This window comes from Urocampus carinirostris, chromosome 15 (assembly GCF_059441175.1).
Source record: "Urocampus carinirostris isolate Australia breed hairy pipefish chromosome 15, RoL_Ucar_1.0, whole genome shotgun sequence".
In the NCBI taxonomy this organism is placed as follows: domain Eukaryota; kingdom Metazoa; phylum Chordata; class Actinopteri; order Syngnathiformes; family Syngnathidae; genus Urocampus; species Urocampus carinirostris.
In genome coordinates, this window is record NC_142363.1 from 9881808 (window position 1) to 9906225 (window position 24418).

Consider the following 24418-nt stretch of genomic DNA (forward strand, 5'->3'; position numbering starts at 1 on the left):
CCAGTCACTGCCCATCTTCTCCTGGTCCCCAGCTAAATATGTCCCTCCTAATCCAGAGCCGGCTTACTCCACCAGGGTTGTGTAACATGGGACTCTGTGGTTGAGGATTGCGGCAGATGCGGAGAGGTCTCCTGTACTGTGGGGTGCTTCCTGACTGGAGTCCTACGTCTCACTGAGTGTTTCCACCATGCGCTGCATGTGCTTTCCCCTTTAACACAGATAGTCCTGGGTTGATGTACCTTGAGGCTCCTTGCATTTTTGCTGATTTTCCCGCAGTGGCACTTTGCTTCTAACACAGCCCCCGGTAGTGTGGTTTGGGTAAGCAGTCTTGTCGTCTGTATTCGTGCCATAGCCAATGCCATTGAATCCGTCCTCCTGAGTCTCTCATCCTCCCCCCCTCTCGGAAAAAAAATATATGGTCACTTTGAGTCTCTGAATTTTGTATTCTTCTTTGTGTTTTGAAATGTTTTTTTAGTAGGCACATAACAAGTTGTGTAGTTCCTCCCTAAAATTATGCAAATACTGTATGTTGCGGTAGAGCTATGGTGTAATTGAAGGAACACATCGATTTCAAAATGGTGAATCCCATTAACACAACTCGTGAGGCCTTCTCTGAAACAGACTGTTCTAGTAAACAGCGATTGCATACAGCCCATTTCTGCTTGGCTTGGCTTCAGGGCTGCTGAAGGCTTTGCTGTTTTTTTGGTGCTCTGTGGTTGCCCACAGTGTGCTCTTTGGCTGACTAGCCTGGCAATAAAGCTGTTTTTTCCGTGTCTCTTGGTTTATTCTCAGCTGCCTTCGTGTTTATCACCGTAGCCATTGCTGCACACTTCCTGTATTTTAACTGGCTAGCCTGGCTTGAGCGCCAGTTTTTCTGTGTCCCTTGGTTTGTTTATTCCGGCCGGCTTTGTGTTTGTCACCATTTCCGCTTTTTGCTGTCGGTTTATGGTTAGCCTGGCTGCTCACCCCGTGTTTTTGGGTGGGCCAGCCTCACGTTTCTCTGCTGAGGTTGCTGCTGCCTTTCATTGACTGGTCCCAGTTGGGCCCCCTTCTCTGAGTGTTTTTTTTGCCAGTCAGCCCCCATCATTGACATAGTATGGCCAAGATCTGAACTATACTGCATCCACCAGTGATAGAACGCCAAGGCATTCTCCACAAAAACTGCCAAAACTTTGCAAAAAAGACCCGTAATTGGGTTGGCGAGGCACCTGATGTTCCTCTGTTGATGTCACAGCTCAGGATGACAAAGACAGAGTGTCTTCAAAATGCACTATCTTAGAAAATAATTGAAATGTACCGGGTATGTATATATATATATATATATATATATATATGTATATATTTTATGCAAAAAAACATTTACTGTTTCCTCACATTATGCATATTTAAGATTTTTGATTAGATTTAAGCATACTTTTTCGTTTGCACTACAAAATACAGTGAGATACAGTGGTAAAATATTCCGTACCATCCCATTAAGGGACCCATTCCCAGAATAAGTATGTTTTCAGATGCCGACAAGCTCGGATGTGTTAATAATCATGGAGATTCGTATTGTGGGTTTTAGTCGTACAGAAAATGTATAGAACATTGTTACAATCTTAAAGTAGTTTTAAGGTGTTGGTTTCGATGTGATATTGGCTTATATGAGAGTTCATAATTTGTGGCAGTTGTGTCAACGTGTTACATTATGATTTTGTTCCCACCAATGCCAAGACCAAAGCTATGCCCTTGCCTGAAAATAAAAGGCAGCAGCCTTGACCCACCTGGAATTTGTGTATTCCGTTGATTTGTGCAAACTCCATGTTGTTGTCAAAGAGTGCTTTGGCGATGATGTCCAACACGCTTTGCCACTGACAAGTGAGAAGAAAGCCAAATGTACTTAGTGCTGAATGCAAAAAAAAAAAGGAGATGGCGAGGCCTCACTGTGGAAAAGACCAAACACTTAGCGCCCGGGTCGCTGGCGTTGATATTTAGCAGGCATCTCACCACCGCCTCCACTTTGGTGGAGTGACTTCCCTGCACGACATAAAGCCGAATTGTGCAAATCAATTGACTCCAGAATCAGAGATGGGCTTTTGCTTGCCAGACCTTGACTGGAGTTTCCTGGTCTTGGCTGGCATCCTGGGTGGTGAAAACATAGGAAATTTCGGCATGCGAGGTGGTCTGCCTGCAGATGGCGCAGTTGATGGCCCTCCGGCGTGAGCCCACGCTGTACTGCTCTAGGAGGATGGCCATGCATTGGTTGCAGAAGCAGTGGCCGCACGTCAGCACCGCCCACTGCGGACAAAGGGGCAGAACATGAAATGCCATCAGAGCACGATAGGGCTGCAACTATTAGTTGATACTGTCGACAAAAAAAACAAAAGAAATAGACGCCAATGGTATTTATTGTCGACTTTTGTCGCCAAACACGCTTTTCCAACAGACTGAAGCATCTCTGCATGAATATAACCTTTTCTGAAAGAAATGGTGTCTTTGTCTTGAACAGAAACAAACAGAAATGGCGGCATCAACATCAAGTACGGCGACCAGGATTTCTAAATTTTGAGACATTTTAGGCTTGGATATCGCAAATTTAAAGACTACTTACAAAGTTTGCAAAGCAGACACTGCGTTTTACGGCAGTAGCTCGATGACACATGAACATTCAAAGAGCAAGTCGGGACAGTTAATCGAAACGGAGTCTGACTCACCTCGGTAATACTTAAGTAACATTGAAGCCAATGCGGTTTTGATGACATGATTGTACATTTTCTACACATAATTTTAATATCTGCTTAGGGTCGCACATGCGCAACAGTGACTCTGTCTTGAGCGATAACAAATAGAAATGGCAATGTCAACATCAAATATGCAGACCAAAACATCTACAAGTTGGGAGCATTATTAACCTGAATACGCCCCCCCAAAAAACTACTTGCAAAGTTTATAAAACCGACCTAGTGTATCATGGTAGTATCTCGGTGACGCACTAGCGTTTGAGGAGCACGTCAGACAGTTGAGCAAAATGCAGACTGACTCGCTATGATTTAAGAAACATTTAAGCCGATATGTTTTTTTATGACATAAGTGTACTTGTACATTTAATACGCATATATTTTGCTATAAAAGAGAGCAGAAACAGTATGATAAACTGTGCCTGACAAACGTATTTGAAATTAAATGCATGCAGTCTTAAGAACATGAGTTGTTAAAACGTGAAAAACGTCAAACGTCAGTTGTTAAAACTATTTGATTTCTGTTGAGAATAGTTAAGTTCTTTTGATTGGTCTCTCAGAAACCGTCCTCTTATGGTTCAGATCCTACCTATCAGATAGGACGCACTGTGTTAAATATGGTGAAATGACATCTGAGCCCTTTAGTGTTACCTGTGGTGTTCCGCAGGGTTCAGTACTTGGCCCCCTTCTTTTCAGCATTTACATGCTTCCATTAGGTGATATTATTCTCAAGTATAATATCCGATTTTATTGCTCCGCAGATGAGTCAATCTAAATGCCACGACTTGTTCTCAAAAACAGCTCTGATCAATGACACATGTAATATCACCCAGAGTGACTCAGTCAAAAATGTAGGTGCCATATTTGACCCAAATCTGTCTTTTCAAACACACGTTAAGAATATTACTAGAACGGCTTTTTTCCATCTTCACAACTTTGCTAAAATCCGCCCTGTGCTGTATCAGTCGGATGCGGGGATTATAATTCAAAGTCCAAAATCAAGAGCCTTCAGCTGGTACAAAATGCTGCAGCGAGGTTTTTAACTAAGACAAGAAAGTTTGATCATATTACCCCGATTTTAGCTAACCTGCATTGGCTCCTTGTTAGCTTAAAATGTGATTTTAATGTTCTGTGGGTGGTATACAAAATCATCATGGACTTGCTCACTCTATATAATTGCATTTGCACGTCACACTGGGTATTTGTATATTGTATTCTTTTGGCTTTATTATTGTACTGTTCTCAGCTCAGGGATGCTGCTGGAAATGTGAATTTCCCTTAGGGGATGAATAAAGTATCTATCTATCTATCTATCTATCTATCTATCTATCTAATTTCCCATATACCTAACCCTAACCCATTATGTAGGTTTTAGATCAGGGGATGGTCTAATAATAGTCTGTGGTTTGCAATAATCTGTGGTCTGTGCAGCCCTTTGAGACTCTTTGTGATTAAGGGCTATACAAATAAACACGACTTGACTTCACTTTTGTCACAGACTTAGAAGTTGACCACCAAATGTACTTGACAAAAAAAACACAATATTAGTTTTATTTATTGTTTTACTGCTAATAATGAGCCTGTTCTTGGATACCAGAGATATAAATATTCAATTTTAATGTATTATTTATTCGCACGTCCCTAAAAAAAATCAACAAAGGTTTATTAGAGGATTTATGTTCCTACTCACCAAGCACTGCGCCTAATTGGTTTTAGATTTTTATTTAATTTCTGTACGAATCTGCAGTATGTAAAATACAAAAGTATTTTTCTTCATACCCCCTTTTCCTTACATAATCAAATCAAACTTCATACTAAATTTAAGGAAAATCTATATATATCTGACTATTTCATCGTTTCAATAGTCGGTAACTGGTCGACTATTGAAATAATGTTACTTGTAGCCCTAGAGCATAACACCCGGCCTCACCTCCTGTCCGAGAAGCCGAGCGCATATGGGACATGGCTCTGGGTTGAGGCCGCCAGTTGACTTGTCCTGTGACTGGAACAGAGATTAGGGCAGTTGCAGGGGGCAGCGCTAGACAGGAGGGATGAACACACACACCTTCTCCAGGTTGCTCAGGTATAGACACTGTCCCAGCTTCTTTTGCAGCTGAGACTTGGCCACGGCTTGATCATTGAGAAGTTTGGCTCGGTTCTGCTCCACCTGCCGAGAAAAAAAGAAATATGTGTGTCGTTCTCGAACGTAACTTTAGCACGTATGTTGTTAGACAGAACTAACCAAATCTCCTGGACTAGTTATAGGTTTGAAGAGTGGTAAAATGAATAGGGGGGGGATTTTTTAAGGATTATTATTCTATCTTCGTTATTCATTATCCATTATCGGTCAGTACATAATACGCTACAAAGCCTAGGAGCCGGGACTCTTACTCTCAGCCAAAAGGCCGAGCTAAGGTCCTAGCCTTAAAGCCTTGCTGCGATCATTGCGAATGCACCGTTCCCGGAGGTACTGCAATACCGGGCCGGTGCGTGGAGTGGACAGAGCAAGCTCTTATTCCATCTCCTGATTGAGGAAACGCCAGATTCAAAATTGAATGATCAATAAGCAAGACAATGGACAACTTTTAACATAAATTATAGTAAAATAACACTTATTTGGTTTACGGTGTTAGACTAGATAGTAAACCAAGATTAACCAAACCTAACTCTGTTTTTATTTCTATTTCAATTTGATGAAAAGTCCTATACTCTAATTGCTGTTGACAACCTATTATTAGTCACAAAATGTACTGTTATGCGCACCAATAGGGGTTAAGAATCAACCTAAATCTGCTCCGTGTCGGAACTTAAAGTCATACACTTCAAATTTCAATGGAAATTGAAATGAATGACAAGAAAAAAATAACACAATACTGATGTTTTCCAATTCACGGGGATTCCACAAATATTGGTATCACTGGTTTCTCAAAGTTCATGAATCCACAGTCAAGATCAAAGGGATAATCCAATTCCTAGCGTGACTGTGATGTGAAGCTCTATTAAATCAGATCTTTCTTGAATTCTTGGTCTGGGGTAGCTCACCACTCAGATCACTGAGATTTCCAATCGTCCAAGGGATCGAGGAAGTTTCCCAGGAGGGAGATGAACCCAGCCAAAATTTGTTTCGTTCGAGTTCCTCGTCCTTTGTGACCCACACAGTCACTGGGTGGAGAGATTTGTTTTTTCCAAGCAATGTTTTGTAAACAGTTGCTATTGATAATATTTGGTCTTATCTGTTGTCTACAATTACATGCTTGTTCTGGCCACAGTGGAAATTAAAAAATACATTGTTTCTTGCAATGATGTCTATGATCTCTTTGATGTATTTTCTGAAAAAAAAACTTTAAAATAATTTATTTCTAGATAGATAGATAGATAGATAGATACTTTGTTCATCCCCGAAGGGAAATTCACATTTCCAGCAGCATCCCTGAGCTGAGAACAATCGAGAACAATCGAAAATAACACGGGAGCTGCTGTCTCCCTTTTACAAAATGGCTCAATAAGCCGACTGTTTGAAGTGAACGACGGAAGTTGGCTCCCCACCGTTATGGAGTCGACTCCCTTCGAGATGATTTTCTTTCTCTTTCGCCTTTGTTTTTATTTTGAAAGCGTACGATTGGCAAATATGGGTGGTTATCAGCTCTGTGCGAAGCACAGAGGGGTGGAGTTCAAAACGAAAGACAAAGAGAAAACACAGTTGCACCTCTTTACACGAGCTCATTCATACCAAAATTGCAGTCATATCTCGAATAGCTTGTGAAAGAAGAGGGAGGATTGACGAAGCAAGAGAGACTGTTGATATGTAAGAACTTACTGTAGTTATATTTGACATTACAGTAACTTTAAAAAAACATACGCACAAAAAGAAGGAAGTTTAAAAATTGTGCTGCAAACATTTTTTTTTCTGTTGATATCCCCCTTATATAACCCCAGCCTCATGGATTTTACGAGAGAAACTCGTCCAACACCACGTCAGACTCTGTTTGGAGATCGAACCTTTCAACATCTTTCAGCGATGAAATTTGAATACAGGAATAAAGATAAAAGTAAGTGCGCAAGATCAAGTGTCTGATGGCAAGAAGCCGACGCGCTAACTGGGACGAGCTGATTGTGGCAGTGAGCGGTCTCGAGCAGTCTCTACTGGTAGCCTCTAGGAATGATCCAAACTTGGATTTACGTTGAATGTTGAGCAAAGTTTTTGTTCCAATCTCGTATAGTGAAACTCTCTTGTCTAGAGATAATTGAATATAGATGGTTCCTTGTCACGTGGTTTACGCAACTCAATTGGTGGCAACCATGTTGGATGGGTATGTGTATGTTTACATTGTTGTTTTGTTAGACAAATTTTGCAGACTACGTTTCGAGACAATGTTCACAAATTGTCATGCTCTGTAGTTTTTGTACTTTCATGCTTTTTTGAAATTACACTCTTCGATGTCTGAAAGATATTTCACAGAGTACAAGGCAGATGGTTTGCCTGTTCAATATAAGTTCAGTAAAAAGTTATAAACTAGTTCAATGTGAGGCTGTATATTTACAATATGTAAATAAAGGTTTCTGTTTTTGACTTATAGGGAGAAAATCTGCATAAAGAGAGATAGTTGGTAACTAGCGTCAGGAAGACACCAAGTGCTTCTAATGCTATAGAACGCACTCGACAGGAAATACAAATGCCTGGCCTGACAAGTTAAGTTAACTGTTTAACAAAAGACAGTCAACAAGATGTACGACCAAGGTTTCCTATATTCATTCTCATACAACTTTGTGTTCCTGATCACCTACGGTTTACAAAATGTTTAAAACACTCAAATATGCATACAATTTGGGTGTTAGGTCTGCTCTGCTAAGCCCCGAAAACCACGTTTGTCACCTCTTCGTCGACAATTCCTTACCGTTCTCGTGCCCTGAGAGGTAATTATAGAAGAGAGACGCAAAAATGATGCCTTACAACTACCACTTTCATTAAAACAGCCGATAACATGACAGTGTAAAACCATGATACAATCAACCACATCTGTCGGACTCATTCAGTATGGCCGACTAACGGTCTACATAGTGTTATGCGCGTGATGTCATACTATTGAGGTATGACTGTTGATTGATTATAACAACAACAACAAAAAGGAACACCTAACCCACCTCGTGCGGCTCGATGATGTGCAGCAGTTTTGGCTTGGGCTCATCCGGGAGTCTAATGCGAAGCCTCTCGGTGGCCATTCCTAGCTCGTCGATGGCGGACACGTGATTGCGCAACACCATCCAGTACTCGTGCAGCACCTGACGGAGGCGGCTGGCTGGTCAACTCGATCACCGAGGCCCTGGCTCTGTTTATGTACCAACCCACCTTATACTCCTTCTTCCAGGCGTCGAAGAGCTCCATGAAGGCAGTGCCTTCTTCCACCAGGGCGGCATCAAGACGCTTGGCCTTGGCAAAGGCCAGGACGGCCTTGAGGGCGCGCTCTGTCTCGCTCGCAGCCCGCAGTCCTCGGCCAGTGGCCGGCAGTCGCTCATCCAGGAGACCCTCCTCTTCCTCGATCATCTCCTCAAAGATGGCCGTCTGGCCTCTCACCCTGCAGGGTAGGGTGGTCCTTATATACAGTAATCACTTGCTGTGTTGCGGTTTACTTATCGCGGTTTCGCTACTTTGCAGATTTTAATCGTGCACTGTGTTTTGCATTCTGATTGGCTAATCAGAGGAAGAAGCTTTCTATCGCCAACAAACTTGAACTTCCTAACCCGCTATACTTGCTCCGGAGCCACATGCAGATCTTTAGCGCTCCCTAATGACTCCCTGACGCTTTTTCAAGGATGTTTGATGATAGACAAAAATATGTTTTCTGTAGGACAGAATCCAAAGGTAAATGCAATTTTCCATAACATCCACATGATGGCGGCAAACTATTATAAAAAAATCAAGCGGATTGTATCCTAAATCCATAAATGTAATAAAACATGCATGATTTTTGAAATTATTAAACAGTACAGAAGTCATTTGTAAAATATTTTCAGAAAGTTAAATACTCAAGCCTGTAAATTGGGTTTGTTCTTGAGTAATAAAAAATGGAGAAACAAAGATTTCTACTTTGCAGGGTTTGGCTATTACTGGACGTTTTTGGAATACAACCCCCACAAAAAACGAGGGATTACTGGATAGGGAGAATTTCAAAAATACTTTGTCCAAAGAGCGAAGGCCAGAGTAAGGTGTGGAACCATGAGAAAACACACCTTGTGAAGTTTCAGATTGATCTGACATATTTAAGAGGTTTCTTGAAGGACTTATTTTAACTTACAAGGAAACAGCTGTGTTTTGAAAATATTTCTTTCAAAAGTGCATTCGAAATGTGGTTTCAAAAGACTCACATAGAGTGTAAAACATTGAAAGAAAAATGCATGTCTATTTGTGTGGTAAACTCTATTTTAGTAACATATTCTATAGCTATTTTTGTTCCAACTCAGTTTCAGATGTTATTTGGGCAAAGGCAAGAATTCAAATGAAAAGTATGGCTTCTGCAAATTCAACAAAGAAAGCGTCTGGCTGTTTGGCCTTTGTGGGGATATTGACCCTCTCCCAAAACAAGAACATCTCCTCCCTCACTAAGCCAGCTGCATCCTTGACCAGCTTTTTTTCTTGATTGTGGGAGCAAAACAACTGACTCAACTGACTTGAGGGCAGCTGCTTCCCCATCATCGGCTGGGGGTTCGGCTTGCTGATAATCCAGTCACGCTTGCCCCGCGGTCTAACTCAGTCCTGACCACCAAAAAGAAAGGAGTATTGTTCAATATAACTAATACACCTCCTAAAAACCTAATATGCAGCCATGGCCGAATATTTCCATTCCAATTTCATTTCATGGTCCCAGAGACACAACAACTATTACAATTTGTAACCTTGAAACAGGTCACTGGAGATGCGAACCCTACATAAGGTTAAAGATCTCTGATTGATGTGAAACTTCACAGGAAGTGGTTTCTCATGGTTTCAGACTATATTCAAGCCTTTTTTGACAAAAAATAAAACTCGGAGAAAAGTGCCTGTCACTTACGTGTGCGAGAAGAGTTTGGACTCATAGGCGGTGAAGAGTTCATCGGCTTTACAAAACACGCAACTAGGAGAGAAGAAGAGAAGGCCGCTCAGAGAAGGTTGAAGCCTTTCGGTCTGCAAGTCTCACTTGTTGAGCGGCAGTCTCAGTGGCCTGAGGTGACAGGCTGTGGCCTCGTCAATCACTTTCTGGGAGGCGGGCCCCTCCAGGCTCTTGACGGAATCCCGCACCGTCTCCTGGGACCGCATCAGCTCTTCCATCTGGGTGGTCAGCAGGAACAGGAGTCCTCGAGAGTCTCTGAACCTGCGGAGGAGACGGCGGGTTGGGTGGTTCCGGGTGGGAGAGCTCAGATTTTTCCAGACTTTACTTGTCAGCCATGGAGAGCTTGTGGCTTTGCTGCTTGTAGCCGGGCGTCAGCTCGTTCTTGACACGGCCCACCAGCTCGTCGTCACCGGCGCCACCTAGCGCCCGTTGGATAACCTCCGGCCACCAGGGGGCCTTTAGCTTGACCTTGATAGAGACAAGAGGGCAGTTCTGATGCATTCATTTTGCGGCTACATTCCGGGTTCCGTCAATCAGGGGTCGGCACCCTTTTCTGTACAATTAACCGGTTTAGTATGTGACGACATTCTCGCGGTCCGGTCCAATAATACTAGTAATAATAACAATAATAATCATAAGCCCAAATCAACTGTGTTATCACTAGACCACAGGGATCTAGGTAACATAGGAAAAGGCATTTGGTTTTATCTTATTATCACACTATTCTTTACTCACGGTATCTTGTTGTACAACTTTATTGTGGCTGAAGTCTTTAACAAACAACTTTATTACAACAATGTACAATGTGGCACTGTGAGTAAAAATAGAGTGACAGTAAGATAAAATGCAATGCCTTTTCCTTTGACATTTATTCTAGTAGCCAAGTGGTCAGGATTTGGCGCTCTTACCTCCACGATTCGGGTTCGATTCCTGTTGCATCAAATGCTGAGCAAATTAGATCAGCAATATTTGTCAACTGATCAATAGTAGCTCAATTTCTGCGATATACTAACGTTAAACCCCGGTATAATGCAGACCAAACTTCATGCGTGTAATCATAGGGCAAATTTTTTTTTCTTCTGAATGACCTCGTACCAAAACGACTTTCCCATTGAATTCATGGATAGAAGAAGAAGGTTAAAACGGCTCTCGGACACACTTTTTTCTCTTGAGAGAACAATATGCTTTTTTTTTCAGGGATTCTGTGTTGTCGTTTGACTTTAAATTTGTTGGCTGCATAAAAAGTTTGTATTTCCTCATATTTATTTGCACCTTCGTACATATTTTAATTTAGATTTCCCGTGTTTTTCAGGGATGTGTTTCATGATTAACTATTTTTAACATTACAAATTTGAAGTATATTCTTATCATGTTTGTTGTTTCACTAAAAGTAAATACAGTAATCCATCACTACTTTGCGATTCGGTTATGGCAGGTTCACTGCTTTGTGGATTTTGAATTGAATTGTCTCTATTTCCATTGATGTTAAAGTATTGAGCAATGTGTTCGGAGCAGACAGCACACAGCAAATGCTGTTACGGAGGCAAAGAGCTGTGTGTCTGTTGGATGGGCGTGACCGCCTGTGTGTGTTACTGTTATAGGCTGGTGTATGCTGTTAGTCAAAGAGACGGGCTGGAGCATAAATCAATGGGTCCACCCAAAACAAATGGTGACAGCTAGCTTTAAGAGACTTGTTACATTAAAAATGAATTCATCAATTAAATCGGACTCTGAGTAAAGTCAGAGAGCGCGAAGAAGTAGTGCTCACCAGCGGGTGCTCTGTGGATTGTTTTCGGGATGAGACTGAGGCAGCAGGTCCGGTCTACTGCGGCTAGGCTACGTAACAAATCTCACAAGCTACTCCTGCCGAGCTTTTATCTCACCAACGCCAGGTCCATTACACATGATGACCTGGAGTTACAAATCATGGGAAACCGCTACATTGAAGACGGTTGAATTCTAATCATCGATCAGACCTGACCTCAATTCAGATCTCAATTCAAAGATACCTGATCCTAGCGTGCAGCTAGCCAGCCACTAGCTAGCCTCTGAATTTCTTTCTTATTCGGAAAGGCCCTCCGATTTCGTTGTACAAGAGAGGACATTATACTGCAATTCGGATTCATTTTGTTTGGTCCCTATTTACTGTGATAGCCGAGGGATTACTGTATTTTTGTGTGTGTGTTTGCTGTGTTGTGTGTTTAACAATGGAGGGCTCACTTTGCGCTTGAGCTCCTTGATGCTGGTCAAGACAGGCTGCAGGGCCTGGTGGGCATCGGCCACCTCCGAGTCGTATTTGGTCATGTAGTGCTGACGCAGCTGCTCTGCCTGGAAGCGGCAAGACATTGAGAATGGGAGCCGCTTCGAAAGGGAACAGCGTAAGGTCACCTCCTCGCCGAGGCGATCGTCTCGCAGCGTGGGAGGAATCCCGGGGTGCTTGGCGTTCAGCAGCTCCATCAGATTGTGAGTGGCGTGAAGTCTCTGTTCAGGATAAAGGCATTTTGTTAACAGCCTTAAAAAAACAATGGCGGACACCCGCTTGCTGTGTCAGCACACTGGATTCATTGTTAACTTTTTTTAATATGGCTTTTAATTCATCATTTCTATGTAGTTTGAATTGTTATACTTTAAACGTTTTATTGTGATATATTTGATCTTTTAGTTCACCTTTTTATTCTGTAATTCTGTAGTTTTTAATAGGTAGGGTGCAGATTGATGGCTGAAAATGTACTCATTTAGTTTGATTTGTTTAAATCCTATCCTTTTATTGTAGTACATTTGACTTTCAATTTCAGATTTTTATGTCATAGTTATGTATTTTTTTCTCTTCTTCTTTTTTCCCTTTCCTGCTTTTTTATTGTTTTTTTCTTCCTTTTTTCCATTTCTCTTGCCTTTCCGTCTTTTTCTTTTCTTAGTTTTCTTCTTTTTGTTCCCCCCCGTTTGTCTTTCCATTTTCATTTATTAATGCTGTCATTGATTTAAAAAAAATATATACTTTTTTTTTTTTTCAATTAATTTAGGGCGTAGACCGCCGGCTGCAATCTGATGCAATCCCTATCGGTGTGGAGAAGCCTCCCTAAGGTCCTTTTCTTTAGTTAGTCCGTGACTTTACATAATTATATTTGTTTAATTATTATTACCTTTTTTTAATGAATTTGTTTTGATTTTAACCATTGTGTATGTCTTTGGATTTGGTGTTCCGGGCTGTTGCGTGGGGAAACGGGAGGGGATTTTATTTCCCAATTGTACACTTAATGTTTTTATACGGCACTTTGAGTGTCAAGTCATTGTCTGGTGAGAGGAGCCTCAGGCATGCTGACCGCTTGTTACACAAATGGAGGCCACGTACGGCATCGGCTCTATTACCTGCAAAGAATCAGTTTTCAGACGTCCTTTGTGCTCCTCGGATGAGCGCAGCACTTCTCTGTACATGTCCGCCGCTTGCTCAAACTCGTCTGCAAAGAGGCCAAGCATCCTTCAATAGTGCACAAAGCAGGGTCGCCGTTCTCACGGGACTACCTCTGATGATATGGATTCCCGCCAGGCCGTTGAGAGCGCACACCAATTGTCTGTGGGCCTCTTCGCACTCCACTCGACATTTCTTCTGCAGGGACTTGAGGAGCTCCTCCATCGTCATCGTGCTGCTCCCACCGGACAAGACACAATGCTCATGGTCCAGAAGACAGCTTTTTGGAAGCAGTGTCTAACCACATATCGCAAAAGGGCCTTTTTCCAGCTTTTTCAGCCTTCTGCTAAATATGGGGCCAAGGGCCCCTTCGGCATCGACTCAAAGACCCATCTTTAGACATTGCTTCCCACTTGTCGCCTGCCAGCGGGATTAGAGCCAATTCGTTTAAAGACATTTCTCAATTTACTCACGGTGTGATTCTTTGATCTCATTTTAACATATTTTTGAAGTAGCAGAGACTATATGAGGAAAATTGGATAAACCTATATTTTTTTATTGAGGTATAAACTATGTATCCGATTCTAGACTGTATTAGTAGATTTAAAAGTAGAACCCATCAAATAATGGGCTATTCTGCATGTGGAATAACATTTCTTCATACGAGTTCCACTCTAAAGCTGTAATGCTAGGGATAAGCCAGCTCATGCAGCGGAAGCAAAAAAAAAATTTACAGCAAGCTTTCGTTCATCACCTCTTCTGCAAGGGCAGGAAGTGCCCGCGAACGGCCTGGGGATGACAGCAGGCCTGGCGCAGGCGCAGCAGCGGGCAGAGGACGGTAGCCACGGTGCGGCGATCTAGGCTGGCCAGTTTCAGGCTCCAGTCGGAGAGCTGGCGCAGCTTGAGCAGGGCGTCCTGGGAGCAGACTTCGTGCTGGCGGTGGTAGAAGTGGCCTTCCACCGGGGAGAAGCGCAACCAGTGCACCTCCTCCATCTGAGATGGGATCTGGATCTGGAACGCAGCAGTTTACACTCATGGTGTTACACCAACAAACCCTGTTTTGGCAATACGTCTTTATTTAATCCTGCATATGGAATCAATCTGTTTATTGTGAGATCACTTTATGAGGAAAATTCACAGAACAAACTGTAAACACCTGAAAACGCCAGCCAAGCACCCAGAGCAATTGATTGGTTGAAGGGTCAGGGTGGGCGGATCTCTGTACACACAGCGCATTCCCCTAAATACATGTGTACCCTACTCGTTTTCAGTTTTTTTGTGACGAATTACATGAGAACTCTGCTCGCACCTTGTTTTGAAACCATTATTCATGATATGAATAAGGAAAAAAAAAACAAAAAAATGACAAAATAAGCCTCAACAATCTCAAGTGGACACATTTTAAGTGGTATATTTTGGGATATGGGACACAGGCTCTGGCATTATTAGTATTTCATTAATCTTATTAAATCTTAAAAGTCACTCAGTGAAATAAAATAAGACATTTTTCTCAAAATCTCAAATGTCAAACAGTGAAATAAAATGCGGTGAGGAATTGGCTTTTGTCTGGAGAGCGGGTATAGCGGTTTTGTTGAAAAAAAAAAAAAAAAGCTTCAAAAATTTGATTCAAAAAGGTTCCTGGCCCTTGCATGGCCACGTAATCAACTTTTTTTGGCCCTACTTTGGGCAGCAAAAGTTGGTGAACGGATCGTGCCATTTGTGAACCATCGTCGTAAAAACTGACCTGATCAATGACGTCCTTCTTGGCCGAGCGCCACAAGAGCTGAGCCGCCACACTGTAGAGAGGCTCCGTGTCGCCACGACGATATGGCCGATAGAGCAGCTGGTCCCACCAGTGCTTGACCCAGTACGGCTCCACGCCCAGGAAGAGGACCAGGCCGTAAAGGTCTGCAAAGACGAAAGGAAGGTCATGCGTGTGTTGGATTTGAGCCGGACGAAAGCAACACTTGGTGGAATCTTAGAAAGCAGACCAGACGGCCGGACCAGCATTCCTCTTACCCTCCAAACCCCGCTGCACGGGCGTGCCGCTAACACACCAGCGGTTGACGGAGGCCAGGCGCAGCGCCATCTCGGCCGCTTTGGCGGTAGGACATTCTACCATTTGCGCCTCGTCCAGACAAACGCGCCACCACTCCACGGCCACTAGGGGGCTGGGCACAGCCATGTATCGCTTTTGCTGTCGCAGGCGGCGCCCACCAGCACCATCGCCGTGAGGAATGTCCACATAGTTGAGCTCCGAGCGCAGCACATCATAGGTGGTAATAACCACGTCCTGCTCGGCCAGCTGGTGTGGCTGCACGAAGCCGTGCCTTTTTACCCCCTGGTACACCTGGCCGGGAAGTTGAGCAAAATTGTGATGACGCCATGATGGCGTGAAGCAGTCAATTTAGGAGCAAGGCTGCTGAATTTTAAAAATGACAAAGCAGGCTCCATACCAGTAGTGATGAGGATTACTTCTCTTTTTTGAGAACAGACTTTTCCGGCTCAACTCACTAAAAAGTAGTCTCTTTCGGCTCTCGAGATTTTTGTTGTGGCTTTACTCCATATAATACCAATTATTATTTAACATTATGCACAAAATAACCTAAATTAAAAACAAATGTATTATTCTACTAAATTATTATAGCAATTCTTTTTTTTTTCATTTTTCAGGGAAGTTTCGACTTACTTAAACTTATTTATTATACCAAGCAATGTTAAAGCCAAGCAACACGGTACACCTACAGACACACAATAGAATGTAAATAAGAAATATTTTCTAATCAGTGTGACAACAGATAAACTGAAATATAAGAATAAACTTTAAAGGGACAGCATGTAATATTTAGTGGCTCCTAGTGGTCTAGTTGGAACTGTGTTGTCTGGTGCCAGTGAGGGGCAGTGCCAGCACTATGGAAACTCCAGATGGACAAACAGCACTATGCTTTCCTCAAATGTACCTGGCCATTGTTGTCAGCTTTCAAGCACACGAGCAAGAGGTCCTCTCGAACAACTTCTAGCATTCACTCAAGTGATGAAGTACAGTTACATCTTTTCAACAACTTGGTTGTCATTTTTCATAGGAAGTGCGACTGATATACTTTCAGACTTGTTAATAGATATTTAAATTAATAGCATCATGACACATTGCAAGACAATACTGTAGTGCCACAATCAATACTACTGGTGCTAAAAGTTAAAATCTACATTTACATTTGTACATGCAACTTAACTACGCTTAAGAAAATTACCCTGTACATTATTTTGTGTAGACTTTTGAAACACCAAGCCATAGAGGGCAGAGAAGAGGCAGGGCAACACGAAGGGGCGGTAGAGGGAGAGGACGTGATGCTTGGGCATTACAGTGGCATTGCACAAAGTAAAGTAAATGGCTGGCGAAGGCAGCGTCATTTCATCTGTTGTCTTTGTCTTGCCATTGGTAGGATTCGGCCAAACGTAATGCATAATGTTATATATGTCAAAGTCGCGCTAAGCCTCAGACAAGGGGAGCTTCGGGTAAAATTCAAGACACATAGCCTTTTTTGTTTCACCCGTAGAAGTGCGACCTGGGAGTAACATGGCGTTGACTTGCGCATGGGATTCTTAATTCAAATTTCTCAACCTATGATTTTTTTTAATGACATTTTTTTATGCATTTTAGCCTGGTATTCAAATCAATGTTTTTATTTTTACAGAAATATTTTTATTTGACCACTAGGTACTAAATATTACATACTGTCCCTTTGAATTTGTTGCATTACAATTCTTTTTAAAAAGCTAATTCTGGACCGCTTCCCTAAAAACACAGGAAATATAAATTCAAATATGTACATATTGACATATATTTATAATAAAATATAAACCAACTTGAACTTTTTATACACTCAACAAATTTAAGTAACCAATCACAGGAAAAAAGCGTCTCTAAGGTAGCCGACTCCTGAACGGTGGAAGCTGGCCCTTTTTGTTCACTCCAAAGATCCGTCTTATAGAGTCGTTACGTTTGCCAACTACACATCAATATAACAAATTTAGTCGGTTCCCATCGTTTAGCATTAAGAGCCAGCTTATAGTCATTACCTTCACCAATGACACATCACTATCTCAGACAGAGACAGCTTCTGTCGTTCACTTCAAAGAACAGGCTCATAAATCCGTTATGTACGCCAACGATACATTAGCGATGGGTGGGGAGCCGGCCCATAGAGCCGCTACGTCTGCCAACGACACATCACTATCTCAAATAGGAGCAGACATATGTAATTCAAAGAGCCAGCTCATAGAGCAGTTGTTCTTTCAAACAACACATCACTCTCTGAAATGGGGCTATATCTGGTTGTTTAATTCAAAGAGCGGACTCATTGAGCCATCACGTTTACCAATTTCACATCGCTATCTCGAACAGAGACGCTTCCATTGTTAACTTCATAAAGCCGGGTAAAAGAGCCATTGCACAAAAACACATCACTATCTGAAAGCGAGACTGGTCTTGATTGGTTGGGAAACAGCTCCTGTCATTCAATTCAAGGAGCCAGCTCATAAAGCAGTTATGTTTGCCAACAACACATCATTATCTACAAAGGAGCCGGCTCCTGACTAGTGGGAAACCGGGTCCTCATCATCCTTCACTTCAAAGAGCCAGCTCAAAGAGCCGTTAAGTCTGCCAACAACCAACTCACCATCACGCGCAGCGAGGCCGACCGGACGTGACGCTTGATCTCGTCCAGCCACTGGTGGCAGATGGAGCTAGGCGAGATGATGAGCGTAGCGCCACTTGGGACGGGCGTCATGGCCACCAGGCAGTGCGGGCAGTAGAAGGGCGTTGTGCCCAGGTTCTCTTCCTTGTAGCCCACGCATGAGGCGTGCTGCCACAGCTGGCACTCCAGGCACTGCACACGCGCCTTGTAGTCCACAAGGCCCAGTTGGCCGCAGATGCACTCGAAGCGGTAGTCGGCCGCATTAAAAGGCAGCGCCCACGGCCGGGCGTGTGCTGCCGGTGCCGCCTCTTCCTCTGGATCTTGCGCTACTGCTGGGAAGGTGGCCTCGCCCAGATCTTCACACTGAAAAAAAAACATCTGGGTCTTCATTTCACTGTAAACTACATAAGGCCAGATTAGAATTTGTTTTGTCATGTGGTTTAAGCATACAGCTGTACTTCTTTATACGAGCACCTCTAAATGCGAAAGTTTCAGTACTATTATTTTTTTAACACAAATCTTGCTTCCTATAAGAAGTAAAATCGAGTTCACGAGCATTCCCAAAGGCTACCACTACAGATCGCTAAAGACCGCTCATTGCCACCAGCTCATTAGGCACCTAATTCCTTGTCCTTGGTTATACCTCCTGTAATCTGCGACAAATTCGTTTTGACAGCTTCACTTTAATCGCATTTAATAGCATCTCCTTTTTGTGACCTTTTTTGTGACCTTAGCCATGAGATCTGGAAAGGGAAACAGTCAGGTGTATGAGAAAAAATGAGAATGATGACAATTGAAACGAAGCAAAAAATAATAGAAAAACATGAGTGCGATGTTTGTGTGAGTAACCAAGCCAAGTTGTATAATTGGGAAGCAGCAAGAGCTGGTCACAAAGCCACAGACAATTTTACACAGTGCTTTGCTGCAATAATTTTCAAGCGAGGATTTATTCTGTCAAAAAACAGCAAAGAGAAGGATGCACCAGAATAGCTGGCGTCTACAAAGGAGATTAGAGAGGTGCTTGCTAAGTGAGAGGGAGTTGCTGCTTTTGTTGAAAAGAATAATCTAAAAAAGTAGCAACTGATCGTGCGACACCTCTTTTTAATGACACTTGCCTCACGCAAAGACAAATCTCCTTGGATGATTTTTGTTTTCCAAAGAGCTCTAAAAGTGATAGCGTTATGAGTGCAGATAAAAGGACAAGACAGTGATGAATGAAACGGGCAAAAAAATGTAGCTGTAAAAAAATTATGTTGGTTACATTCATTCAAAGTTACAGCAACTTTTATTTTAAGGGTCCAGTAGGTTCTTACATATCCTCAAAAGTCTTACGCTCTTCCTCCTATACTCACACTTCTGCACAACATACACCTTCATTACGGCGACTAGAGTCCCTCCATGGTAAGTGCTTATCATAAGACCTCATTCTACTTTGTTAATAATATGTAAATACTGCATTTTATATGTTTAATTGTGATTTTAATGTTTTATTTAGTGTTTAGGAAGATGTTTTATAGCTCTTTGGAGTTCACTTTGATCGTTGTGGGAGGTTGGGAACGGGCCGATTAGTTTTTTTTTTATTTGGGCAAAATTCACTTGTTAGACAAGCAATTGGAGCTACAAGCACGATCCTGGAATGAATTAAGCATGTATGTAGTGGTACCACTGTAATTTTTAGTTAAAAAAGTTCAATTTTTAGTTAAGCTCAAAATTGCAATTCGTTTTTTTACATGAAAGTTTAATTTCACTTGCAAAAGTCAGAATCTTCTTAAAATAATTCCTTTATTTCTCACGTTGGTATTTATGCCATGCACTCACAAAGTTGTGAAGCGCTGCCTCAGCCTTTTCCTTTGCACGTCTGTGGGAGGTTTTCCTGGGCGATCCCTCGCATAATTTCACCTTGTGGAAATGAAATAACAATGAGTCAAGCCCTAGTGTGTATCATCCAAAAAGAATATCGAGGTGATTGCTATAAAAGATCTTCAGTGACGTGTGGATCGGAGGCCAACAGCGATCTTACAGCAGATGGAAGCCCAGCGGCGGCCATCTTATGGGCATCCTTGTAGTTCTTGCCCAAGCGGAAGGAACCGGCCAGGCCGCGTCCCTTGACCCGTTCCAGCAGGCCTTCATTGATCAGCTTAGTGAATGTCTTTTTGACGTGGTTGCGCTTCTTCAGCAGATCGCAGCCGTATGTAGCACGCACGTAAGTCAGTGCGGCATTGACCGAAGCCCCTTTGCCCGAGCGCGTCTCCCGGACAGCTGTTAGCAGCATCACACGCAGCGCTGCAAAGACAAAATAAATGGTAAACTTCTTGGGGAATTCACTTTATGTTGGTTCAAAGAAGGAGAGCAGTACACAGTAATCTCTTACTTATCATGGTTTTAATACGTCGTGGATTTTCATCATGCATTTGTTCTGCATTCTGTTTTGCTAAAAAGTAGCCTGTCCTTTTCTGCCTGTGTTTACCTGTGTTTCAATAACATTGTGGCCTACATTATGCGCACATCTTTCAAATAATTTTCACTAAAAGCCATCATGTCAACAAACGCTCCAGCGGCTAGGCAAAAAAGGCAGAGGAAGATGCTTCGGATCGCCGACAAAAGTGTAAGGGAAATTATGGTTTAAATGTGCCTTCTATACTTTTGTAGTTTTACATACCCTTAAACTTTTGTACTCTTATATCTTTATTTTACAGTATACTCAACAAGTGTGTGGTTTTACGTGTTCACTTGGTGTTCATAGGCAAACGCCTTCAAGATCAAAAGAACGCCTTGCCTCCCACATTACTTTCTTCGAACAGAGACACACAAGTTTTGTTTTTGGTGCCGGGAAGCGCACTCGAGAGCTTGTCTCCCACATTCCAAGTCATCCTCATTGATAATTTATTATACTCGCACGCCATCTAGCTACCAATATTATACACTGCATTTTAAGATGTAATTCCTGTCTAAACCAATCAGAAAACTCTTACGCGCACATGATTTTTTTTATCCTACAATCAGAATCCATGTAACGGAATGAGAAAGGAGCTCATGCTTCAATCCGTGGGATTTATTTCTTGGCAATCTAAGAGTGCGGTCACCTTGTCCGTTGTGCTTACTTTTCTTGAATAAATACGTTTGTTTGTAACTCAAAAAGAGTCTCTTATTTCATCCTGACATCATTTTGAACCTGACAAAAAGTTTGACTTCATGACATGTTCAAGGAAGGTAAAAGCTATGCGGCTGTGGGGCCGTATCACTGAATGAATTAATCTTCTGTTCGCAACAACAAGAAGGAGGGAAAAAAAAGAAGAAAAAAATGTTTCTCTGCATGAAGAGGGTGCCTCCACGAATACTTTTGATGCAGAAGCAATTGCGAACAATAAATTCAAAACCATCATTAAAGAAGGGGGACTTCAGAGGAGGAAACTGAAGAGCAGTCAGGATCCATTGGCTCATTACAAAGCTGTTAAATGAAGTTTATATTTGTTCAAATGTGCTTTGTATTTTTTTCACATTTTTTTTATTTTCTCTTGTTTAATGTAATTACTCACTGATTGAAAATGTACTTTTACAGTAGAGAAGTTACTTAATTAAAAAAAAAAACATTCATAAAGTCCTTTTATTCTGCCATGCAATATAGCAGATTGTTTTTAAAATTATAATTTGACAGTACAGTACGTTTTTTGGTTGGTAAAAGTTTGTAAAATATTGTAACTTTGTTTGTTAAACAAATGCTTAAGCCTGTAAATAGGATTTGTTATATTGTTTCAATAAATGGGAGTAGTTTTACAATTAAAAAAAAAAAAAATGTACTTAAGGGGTTTTCACTATTGCTGGAACTTTTTGGAACACAACCCTTGCAAAAAATTAGGGATTACTGTACCAGGGTGTGATAGTTTTGTCTTGGGCTGCACTCGCGGCTGGCGCCGGGCATCCTGTTTGCACTCTTGTGGCGGCGAGGGCACAAAATAATTCACGGACGTTCCCTGAACAAAACAAAACCAAAGTCAACAATCGTTTTAGCTACATGCCAAGTCAGAAGCCGGTCTTTGATGTCCTCACCACAGGTAAGGTGAGGGCCTCTTTCTGCAGGTCCTGCCGGTTGTGTGACAGAATGAGCGCGAGGACTTCCACTGTCTTGCCCAGGCCCATCTCGTCCGCCAGGATACCACCAGGCCGCTCCGCACTAGCAAGTGGAACTTCGCGGATGACACTGAGGGAAATTACAAAGTTCAACATGAACGTTTTTTGCTTCTGTTGTAACCATAAACGACCTGGGAATCTGAATTTTAATGGCTAAAACAGGCTGCCCGTTGTAAATGGATGTTGGAGTTGTAAGGTTCTGCTTGAACTTCAGCTCAGTTCTTTCTTTTAAAATGGTTGCTATAATAGGAATAAGGGTGGCGGAGCCGACTCAGTCTCAGTAATGTGTCAATGTGTGACCCAATGGATTTAAATGATTCATACTAGATTATGTGTGAGAATGCCTCAAGATAGGAATGTGCCAAGCAAAGAGAGGTCAAAGCAACCTAGTGGCTCAAGGCTTCTAATATAATATAAGAACCCTAATATTACAGTGTTCTTGGGCAGTACAACAAAACCTGACTAGGCAAGTAAAAAAATATGAAAAAAGAAAGAAAAAAGAATGGAAAAAAACAAACAATAAAAATAAATGAAAAAGAAGACAATAAAAAGGGAAAGAAAAAAATGAATGAAATGAAAAGGAAAGAACAAAAAGAATAAGGCAAACAAAAAGGAAAAATAAAGTAAAAAAGGAAAAACGAAAAAGGAAAAGAGGAAAAATCTAAGGAAAAAAAAATCTGAAAAAAGAAAATGGGAAATAAAAAAATGAAAAGAAAAGGGAAAGAAAAAAGAAAAAAAGAAAGTGAAAGAAATAAAACAAAAGGGTTCCCCCTTTTGTTTTATTTATTTATTTTTTTAAGGACAAAAATGAAATAAAAGGAAAAAAGGAACAACAAAAGAAAAGAAAGTTACCTACTAGAGTGAGTTAAACTGTGAAAAAATATATATCTTGCGGCTTTTATGGAACGTTGTAATTGTTGCTGCCAAATGATTTTGCACTACTTTTCATTGCACTGTTTATTGCCCCAACTTGGGCCAGTCTCCGAGCACCACCTTGTACATAATATTGCCAATTTATCCTGTTTCTTGTTTATCGTGTTTTTCCCTGGAGTGCCATGTCGTGCCTCCTGCGAACAATGTTTACTACATTGCTTTCAATGACAATAAAGACGTATTCTTTTTCTATTTGTGCTTCTAGATCTACTCACCATCCAGTAAAAGGGTTGTAGAACAATTTCTTCCCACACAAGGTGACCAACTCCCGCCATAAGAAATGCAGGGATTGTTCTGCACAAATGAGAAGGGATCCATTAGTGACTTTAGTGTATTGTTTCTCAACTGGTGGGGCTTTGCCTTCACAAAATAAAACTAAGAAAATTGCCAATCACACTCCATAACAGTAGATGGCTATAAGGCCCTGTAAATGACAATGGACAACCGCCATTTCACACAACAGAAAGACTGGAAACGTTTTGTTTCTCATGTTGAGCATGGTGAAATGCAGATACATCAAAAATATTTTAGATATGGATTTTATTATGTTCAAAACAAATGAGTACAAAAACCTCAGTATGTTATGTGCAGTGAGGTGCTGGCACATGAAAGTCGTCAGCAGGAGCAAAATTAAGCCTAATTCGCCTCTAAAATCTTAGTTAGTTAGTTTTACAGCGGATGTGAAAATATGTCCTGCTTTGTTTACTTCAAAGAACTTACATTTAAGTATTTTCCTCATGATACACTTAGTAGAGGTTAAGTTCAGTACTTTGGTGCTCCTCATGAATAAAACATAAATGACAAAATACTATTTATAATCCGGTGCGCCTTATAGTTTGGAAAATGATCATTCTAATTCCTGATTGTGGCTTTATTTCTCTCCCACCTTTAGCAAGAGAAGTTTGGCATTTTTCTCGCATCAGCATCCAGCGGACTGCCTGGCTCTGGTAGGGGCGAAGCACCGGCAGCAGGGCTTGGTGCTGGAAGTCAGCGGCGCCTTCCCGGGCGCCTCGGCTCTGGTGCGCCCGCCTGACGTAATCGTAGAGCTCCTCCACATTCTGCCTTTCTAGGTCCGTGTCACATTGCTCCTCCTCGCTGTCCACTTCTAAACAACAACAAAAAAATACGTAAAATGTATCTGCCCACTCATTGGCTGCGTTTTGAGCATTCTAGCACACAAAATAACCCATATATTATTCTAGGGCACGGGTGGGCAGACTAGAGGCTTTTTCATCAGGGCCATCAGATGTTAAAATACTGTAAAATGAGAAAATGTATTAAATGGTTGACATTTTTTTAGTACTGATGAAAATTATGTGATTTCGTGCCACTATTGTCCCCAGTGTTTCCAACATTCAAATGACTGGCAACATTTTCATTTTTATTATGTACAAGCATAATGGCCCAGCATTGCTGAGCATCTACTTGGGTGAGGTTGTTTAGGCTTTG

General features: G+C 41.7%; 1 protein-coding gene and 1 pseudogene across 2 annotated transcripts in view; both read right to left on the bottom strand.

The window, feature by feature from the left end:
* Nucleotides 1–24418, bottom strand: part of shprh (SNF2 histone linker PHD RING helicase) — a 33584-nt gene that overhangs the window by 4370 nt on the left and 4796 nt on the right. The window contains exons 3-26 of one of the 2 annotated variants that reach the window (XM_088355246.1): nt 23856–24074; nt 23185–23263; nt 21956–22106; nt 21777–21879; nt 19929–20191; nt 19727–19807; nt 17891–18271; nt 15231–15561; nt 14956–15119; nt 13966–14222; nt 13325–13446; nt 13172–13260; nt 12194–12286; nt 12026–12133; nt 10131–10273; nt 9893–10066; nt 9767–9829; nt 8068–8293; nt 7863–8000; nt 4786–4887; nt 4651–4716; nt 2092–2280; nt 1927–2019; nt 1767–1853 (exon numbers count right to left, since the gene is read on the bottom strand). In XM_088355246.1, the coding sequence (XP_088211372.1) occupies nt 1767–1853; nt 1927–2019; nt 2092–2280; nt 4651–4716; nt 4786–4887; nt 7863–8000; nt 8068–8293; nt 9767–9829; nt 9893–10066; nt 10131–10273; nt 12026–12133; nt 12194–12286; nt 13172–13260; nt 13325–13446; nt 13966–14222; nt 14956–15119; nt 15231–15561; nt 17891–18271; nt 19727–19807; nt 19929–20191; nt 21777–21879; nt 21956–22106; nt 23185–23263; nt 23856–24074 (3722 nt within the window). Of the gene's footprint in view, nt 1–1766; nt 1854–1926; nt 2020–2091; nt 2281–4650; nt 4723–4785; nt 4888–7862; nt 8001–8067; nt 8294–9766; nt 9830–9892; nt 10067–10130; nt 10274–12025; nt 12134–12193; nt 12287–13171; nt 13261–13324; nt 13447–13965; nt 14223–14955; nt 15120–15230; nt 15562–17890; nt 18272–19726; nt 19808–19928; nt 20192–21776; nt 21880–21955; nt 22107–23184; nt 23264–23855; nt 24075–24418 lie in introns of both variants that reach the window. The other variant, XM_088355245.1, reaches the window with a different exon arrangement.
* On the bottom strand, nt 5166–5291 carry LOC148351513 (U2 spliceosomal RNA; annotated as a pseudogene).